We start from the raw sequence: 8,323 nt of genomic DNA on the forward strand, positions 1-8,323 counted from the left end.
ATCTGCTGCTTTGTTTCTTTGTTTTATCTGTTGGTCTATCTAGTGAATCATACTGTAGAGCTTTATGATGGGAGCCTTCAGATTTTTGTCAGTGGAGGATCGTGTGCCAGTTGTGGTGCTACATGAAGAGGGTTATACTGGCCCCCAGATCGCAAGGAAGGTCGGCTGTAATCAGAGTACAGTCGTAAGAATTTTGCAGAAACATAAGCAGCTTGGAATTACCCAGGACAGGCCCAGATCTGGTCGGCCCAGAAAGTCAACTAAAAGGGAGGATAGAGTACTGATAAGAACATTCCTTGCCAATCGAAAGCTCACCTCTCCTCAGCTTCTGCGAGAATGGCAAGAAAAGAGCAATATTGAGGAATCAACATCAACTGTTAGGAAGAGATGTTTGGAAGCAGTATTGAGAGGGTGCAAGGCCATACAAAGACAAAGGCGAAAACTGGGGGCATTGAAATATTCAAAATGGAGGAAGGAGGAGTGGGAAAAAGTGCTATTTAGTGATGAAAGCACTTTTTGCATTTTAGGAAATGATGGCAAGTCTTATGCGAGAAGGTTTCCACATGAAGAGTACAAGCCAGAGTGTTTGAGCTTCTCTATGAAACATCCGATGAAAGTAATGGTCTGGGGCTGTATGGCAGCCAATGGTGTTGGAAGGCTTCATATTGTGGAGGGTATGGTTAACGCAAAAAAATACATAGACATCCTTAATAAGAAAATGCTGCCTTCTGCTCAACACCTGTTTTCAGGGGATTTTATCTTCCAGGATGATAATGCTCCTTGTCACAGAGCTAAGACAGTAACGGAATGGAAAAGAAAAAGAACAAGGTGGCTACTATTGACTGGCCAGCCCAGTCCCCGGACCTCAATCCAATTGAAAATTTGTGGCACAAGGTATCAATAGAGATATCTAAAAAACAGCCAAGGACCAAGAGAGAGTTGATTGAGTCTCTGATACAGGCCTAGAACCACATCATCACTCGTGAACATCTGCAGAAGCTTGTTCACTCAAAGCCACAGAGATGCAAGTTGGTGCTCAAGAGCAAAGGCTGGCCAATAAAGTATTAGAAGCTAAAGATGCACTCCAAAGGCCCTTTTCAGGACTCTGAATTAAATAAAAAATAATAAATCTTAAAAAGTTAAATTTAAGTTTGTGTGAACTTGCAATGGAAGTTAATGAACTTAGAAACCTGTTCACCATTCTACACACTGTTCTGGTGTAGGTATGGTTATGCTGTAAAAAAAATTATCAAAAATGCGCATACTATAACAATTTATACACTTGGGACATTCAAAAATGAGTATGGCATACAATGAGGGATTACAAAAACATATATGTTCCACCAGTTTCACTGTAGAGATGCAGAAGTATGAAATATATAGTTTTCTTCACGCCTATGCAGGACTTTTGAACACCACTGTATATATACATATTATATATATATATATACACACACACACACCTTAAATAAATAAATAAATCATTGGAGGAACTTGCAGATTCGAGCCAAAATTTTCAACATTTTCCAGTGTAACGCTTAATATATCGGCTTTAAAGGTTGTAGGTCAGGCCCCTTTTCCAGGTACCCCATGCCCACTGTTATCAATATTGGTCAAACAAAAAATTGGGCAATTTGTAATTTTTTTTGTCCATTTTTACACAATTTGCAATATTTTGGGGCTTCGTTTACACCAAATACTGGCTTAAATGTCTGTAAAATGATGGTTTCTATTGTGTAATGCAATTCCTCCTTGACATATGTAAAGGCAGACTTTTAATTGTAATATTTTCTCCACCCTTAGGACCTCATTTATTAACACAATCGGCCTCAGAAACCAAAACTGTTCTTGTTGTCCATAGCAACCAACCAGCGCTCAGCTTTCATTTCTTAAACTGCTCTGAAAATGATGAAAGCTGAGCGCTGATTGGTTGGTACAGACAACATGGACAGTGTTGGTAAATTACGCCATTGAATAACATTAAAAACTGTCCTGGTTTCCATGGCAAACAGCCATTCGTTAAACTGCTGTAGAAAAATGAAAGCTGAAATATGATTGGTTGCTATTGGCAATGGCACCAACGTCACAGTTTTGACAAAGAGGCCTCCTTTTTCCCTGTGCGTGTATAAATGGCCTTGCGTCACCTTTGTGTCAGGTCTCATTTGGCTGCAGATTTCATCTAAGGGGTGAAAACTAAAGTAATAATTTGCAGCATAAATTGACAAGCTGATAAAAAAAATCAGCTTTGATTTAAATTTTTTGCTAAAATCTCGTCTGATTGGCTGCTACTGACATAGCGTTGGATTTATCACCCAGAAAGTATGGCCATAAAATGCACAATGTGAACTTACTCATAAAAGGGTGTTTTCTGGGATTAAAATAAATGTTCAAAAGAGAGGGAAAAGTCCAAAAATAACAGAAGAAACAATACTAAACCCGTTCAATCCGGTGATCCCAATGCAAATCTTTTTTTACTCCCGATAAGATAACAGACACAGTAATGGAAACCAGACAGAATCTTCTATGATCAGTAGGGTCCTTCTGATGCCGCTTGCTTCTGTTAAGTAACGTATCCGGCTTCATCATCAATTAAAAGCGGAATTAAAAAACGCAGGCGGACATAAAAGTGGATATATCATGATTTCAATTATTCAATAGTACAGTCTATGGCTATGTTCACACATGACATTTTTGCAGTGTTTTATTGCTGTTTTTTTTTCCTGCAGAAAAGCAGCGTTTAACAGTACCAGCAAAAGCTATGAAATTTCAGAAATCTCATGCACACAAAGCTTTTTCTTTTCTGATTGAATTAGAGTGCTGCGGCATTTTTTACCCATTGAAAGTAATGAGAAAGTGCAAAAATGCTGCAATAAGGCTATATTTACACCCAACATTTTTTGCAACGTTTTTTTTCGTGGCATGGATTACATGTGTGCTTGGTCTACAGTACACGTTTAATAAAATTAGTTTTATTCACCGAAAATACAGCAAAACCAATTATTGCATTTTTTGCAGCATTTTTTTTCAGTTTCTCAAAAAACACTTGCAGTTCTCAAATTCAGTCAGAAAAAAACAAAAACTGTATCCATGAAGTTTCTGAAATCTCAGCTTTTGTTGGTACTGTAAAAAGCAGCTTTTAATTTGTATTAAAAAAATATTTGCAAAAAAACCACTGCTTGTGAACATAGCCCAATATCTGTGCTGCATTTTACATGTACTGTAGACAAATCAAACATTCTGCACCCAAAAACCTGCAAACAAAAAAAAAAACACAGCAGCAAATATAATTAGTTTTTACTGCAGAAAAAAATGCTGTAAAAATGCCAAGTGGGAACATAGCCTAAGACTATACATCTCTGCATAGAAACTTACTAAAAAAAAATGTTATCACATTTTTAATGTGCTGAAGAAGCCTGGTTTCTAGTGGTGTGTGATGGCATTAAACCTACAAATAATTACACAACATATTTAGTAATTCTCCCATGACTTTGGCGCTCCCCCGAAATACCGGTCTTGCTATGGAAAACCGGATGTCCAGAGCCTTAGGCTACACCTCCACAATGGATCCTTTATAAAAAAAAAATAAAAAGCCTCAAATTTTTCAGAGGTCAGCAAGTAAAACAAGGATGAGCTAACACAGAAGAGGATGGATTTTGCTTTCCTTTTGCTATACTTTTCATGCTTAAGTTTATGGAATTCTGTTCTGTTTTAATATAAATTTCATGCATAGACATTTTTTGCAGACAGAGTCGAAATACATTCTCAAGAGACAGAACTTTCCAACATTCATTTCCCTACAAAAGTTTCCCCACCCGTCCAAAAAATGTACTTTACATTTCCTCAAGTTATGAAAACCAAACCGCACATAGAAGAGCTGGAATATCTGGCGCTTTGATAACCCAACTTTGGCTCTGTGCACACTGAATTTGACCCTTCTGCAGGAGGTATACTCTCCTAACGAATACCACTGTAAATTTATATATTACGTGTCTTTTGGCCTCAAGAAGGTTATGAAACCCAATAGATACATTTAAAGGGAACATATCAACATCACGTTAGGGAGAAAAGAAGAGCAGCAGGTCAGCAAAATTTTGGTCAAGACTCAGAGCATAGATGACGTTACGGACAACAGCCTCTTTCTGCTGTCAATCAAGCAGAAATGAAGAGGAGCTATTGAAATGCAGGAATACTGATCATTCAGTGCACATTTTTCTTGACAGCACGTGTCCTGTGCACACAGGACAATGTGCTGCCGAGAACGATGATTTTTAAGCAAGCTAAAAAAAAAGACCATTTCACTGCTTTATCTGTTCATTGGCAGCCTATTAAAGTACAAATATCACGAACGAATGTTCCTAGGAAAGATCGTTCATGATAATAGCGCACCTTCAAGGGGTTGTTTATTACTCAGACAACCCCTTCTCAAACCCTATGTTTCCCCCTTGTAAAATAAACACCTATATTCTCCTCCGCTGCCTTTCCAGCGGTGTCGGCACTGGCTCTCCTGGGGATTGTGTGACATTATGTCATGCAATCTCTGTGGCCAATCAGTGGCGGCTTTACTCTCCCCAACTTTGGACGAATCACGAACAGCCAGAGGAAGTCAGAGAGCAGCAGCGCTCACTTTCCCCGGATGTCTTGCTTTGTCGAAAGGCAGAGAGAGTGAAGCCAGTGCTGACTGGCCATAGGGATAGTGTGACACAATGTCATGCGAGTTCCGGGAGGGCCAGTGCTGGCACCACTAGAATGGCGCCGACACCGTTGATTAGTATAAGTGTTATTATTTTACAAGAGGGAAACAGAGATTCAGAGCTGGTTGTACGAGTCATGGACAACCCCTTTAAACTTCTAGAATCACCATAAAGCAATGAACAAAGAGTCGTAAGGACAAGTTTTGTAGCATACTCAATCATAGAGAGGAGCAATAGTGATGAAAAAGCAGAATGTGCATTATTGTCACTACTGATACATAAGGACACGTAGTACGGTATAATGTCAATTGAAAAGAAAAAAAATAAAATAACGTATTCGAAAAAATTATCAGTATTAAACCAATTATTTTGATTCATGAAATAGTGACAGAACTCATTCAGACAGTCATCATCATTGAACCCCGGTATACAAAACAGCCGACTGCGGAGATGTCATCCTATCAATAAACAGGATAAACTGCACTGCTGGCCCGCAGAAAATCCTAGAACAGAAAGGCCGAGTGTCAATACATCCACTGACAGGTAAGATATATGGGGCCATTACACGCGGGACAATACTATCATTCTGCAGAACTTTCTTACCCAGTTTCCTCATTATTCGGGTCATTGTTCTGCTAAACATTTAGGGTCGTCATGTATCGTTCTTACTGTTGTGCCAGATGTTACATGGTAGTCATGCAGTCCCTTTCACACATTATGGTGGAAAGCCATATAAAACTGCAACAAGCCCAATTCCTTACAATTTTGCTGCCGATTTTTCTATGCAATATAGAAGAAAATGTATAAGCTTCCATAGTAAGGTTTGAGCACATTTCCTAGGACTGCTTCTTTAAAGAAAACTAATTTAATATTTTAATCCATTTTTAATGCAGTGTGACTGTGATGTGCCGGAGGGGGAAGGGGCTCAGCCTAACAGGGTAATGATGGCATTGGCCACTGCAGCCTGATGTGCAATCACACATACTGTATGACACGCAAGGTATATGGCGGTACTGTAGAGGCCTGTGCAGACCTGTGTCACAACACCACCATACAGGTAAACATGCTCTGAATATAGATTTCATTTTTGTCTTTTTCCAGACTTTTCATCAGGGAAAAACTACACCCAGGAAGAGGTCTGTCCCAGAGAAAGTCATATTTCTGAATCCTTTACACAAGTAGATTGTTAGGCAGATAGTAAAGCTCATCGCACAGCTGACGTCTGTACGGTATAACACAGCTGGACCCACATACAGCACGTCACATCACCGGGAAACCGGAGACTCAGAAATCAGGGTTGTACGTCTGCTGATCTACATGGAGCACTGACTGCAGACTGCCTGCAGAGTACAGGCTGCACACATGAGAGTTGTCAGGCCCTGCAGCCGTGTATCAGAGCGGTCCCTGATCCCAGTAGAGAGCACTGTATACAGCCATGATGAGTAGTCAGGGCTGTATGTCTGCTGATCTACATGGAGCACTGACTGCCGACTGCCTGCAGAGTACAGGCTGCACACATGAGAGCTGTCAGGCCCTGCAGCCGTGTATCAGAGCAGTCCCTGATCCCAGTAGAGAGCACTGTATACTGCCATGATGAGTAGTCAGGGTTGTACGTCTGCTGATCTACATGGAGCACTGACTGCAAACTGCCTGCAGAGTACAGGCTGCACACATGAGAGTTGTCAGGCCCTGCAGCCGTGTATCAGAGCGGTCCCTGATCCCAGTAGAGAGCACTGTATACAGCCATGATGAGTAGTCAGGGCTGTATGTCTGCTGATCTACATGGAGCACTGACTGCCGACTTCCTGCAGAGTACAGGCTGCACACATGAGAGCTGTCAGGCCCTGCAGCCGTGTATCAGAGCAGTCCCTGATCCCAGTAGAGAGCACTGTATACAGCCATGATGAGTAGTCAGGGTTGTACGTCTGCTGATCTACAAGGAGCACTGACTGCAAACTGCCTGCAGAGTACAGGCTGCACACATGAGAGCTGTCAGGCCCTGCAGCCGTGTATCAGAGCAGTCCCTGATCCCAGTAGAGAGCACTGTATACTGCCATGATGAGTAGTCAGGGTTGTACGTCTGCTGATCTACATGGAGCACTGACTGCAAACTGCCTGCAGAGTACAGGCTGCACACATGAGAGTTGTCAGGCCCTGCAGCCGTGTATCAGAGCGGTCCCTGATCCCAGTAGGGAGCACTGTATACAGCCATGATGAGTTCTCCGGGTTTCCTCCATACATTGCTCCTCTGCAGCCCCGTATTCTGCATTACAGTACGCAGTGTGCTGGAGCTGCTGACACTTGGGCTTTGCAGGGTACAGTGCCATCATTTCTGCCATATGATACCTTATGTCAAGTACAAAGTAGAACTATAAATGCCAGCATGCCGAGGAGGCAGAGGCTGCTGCTGGGGTGCTGGGACTTGTAGTTCCGCAGCCGGCTCTGCCGCCTCTCAGGCTCCTACCTTCCGATAACTCCAGCTCCAGCTCCGCCAGGCTCTCCCGGATCTCCACGGGCAGAGCCTCCAGGAGTGCACATCCCCCTCTCTCCGCCATCCTAGTGTCTTACGCCCATACAGCGGCAGGCAGCGGCGGCGGTGCTCCACAGCGCATACCCGGAGCTCAGCCCGTGCTGTGCCGTCGGCCTCTGCCCGGTCCTCAGTGTCTCCGGCGGATCAGCTGCTTCTCTCCCCTCACTGCTCTGCTATGCTCAGGCCTCTCCTCTCTCTGCCTCCGCTCCCATCCCTATAGGACCGGCCTGGCTAGCGGGAACGCGCTTGGGAGCGGTCCGGGAACGCGCAGTCGAAAAAAAAGGGGGCGTGAATGTTATGGGAGTTGATAATCTGCCTAGTAACAACAAGGGGCGTGGCGCAAAACGTCATCAATGCCCATTGAGAACTGCCGCTAGACACGCCCATTACGCGCGTTCTCGCCTACAAGCCGGCATATGCGTCACAGCCCGGTCATTTCCTCATTGGCTACAACGTAAGTCGCTAGTATCTAATTGGATGGAAAAAGACACGGCCACACACGTGCTGAGCATAGACGCCGGCAGCGCGTCACCCGAATGTGAGCTTGAGTCAGTGCAGGAAACGGAACGGATGGACGAAGTAGCAGCTTTGGCTGGTGCAGGGCTGGCAGAGATGCCACTGCTCACATCCGGGAGCCTGTAGGCCCTTCCCTGGCACCTGAGGCCGAGCACCAGTGGACGGTTCTCATAGATGGTGGTTACACGCGCGACTTGGTGGTCGCCCCCCCCCCCTCCCGTGGCTCGCGGCTTGGTTGTTCCCCCCCCCCCCGTGGCTCGCGGCTTGGTGGTCGCCCCCCCGTGGCTCGGGGCTTGGTGGTTGCCGCCCCCCCCCCCCCGTGGCTTGGTGGTTGCCGCCCCGCCCCCCCCCCCCCCCCCCCCGTGGCTCGCGGCTTGGTGGTCGCCCCCCCGTGGCTCGGGGCTTGGTGGTGCATCCTCGCATGTTGGAAGTGTGACTCTGGGCAAGCAAACATCTCCCCTTTCAGAGCTCATTGTTCAGAGTTGGGGTCCGTTTAGGTCAGTGTTTCCCAAACTCCAGTCCTCAGGACCCCCAACAGGTCATGTTTTTAGGGTTTCCTTAGTATTGCACAGGTGATGGAATTATC

General features: G+C 44.5%; 1 protein-coding gene across 6 annotated transcripts in view; it reads right to left on the bottom strand.

The window, feature by feature from the left end:
• DIP2A (disco interacting protein 2 homolog A) overlaps positions 1 to 7,524 on the bottom strand; it is a 111,917-nt gene extending 104,393 nt beyond the window's left edge. For 5 of the 6 annotated variants that reach the window (XM_073646746.1, XM_073646751.1, XM_073646747.1 and 2 more), the window contains exon 1: positions 7,156 to 7,524. In XM_073646746.1, the coding sequence (XP_073502847.1) occupies positions 7,156 to 7,246 (91 nt within the window). In that variant the 5' untranslated portion in view covers positions 7,247 to 7,524. The remainder of the gene's footprint in view (positions 1 to 7,155) is intronic. The other variant, XM_073646752.1, reaches the window with a different exon arrangement.
• Positions 7,525 to 8,323: the final 799 nt, after the last annotated feature.

This window comes from Phyllobates terribilis, unplaced genomic scaffold, assembly GCF_046119375.1.
Source record: "Phyllobates terribilis strain yellow unplaced genomic scaffold, ASM4611937v1 Scaffold_9__5_contigs__length_417890890, whole genome shotgun sequence".
Taxonomy (NCBI): domain Eukaryota; kingdom Metazoa; phylum Chordata; class Amphibia; order Anura; family Dendrobatidae; genus Phyllobates; species Phyllobates terribilis.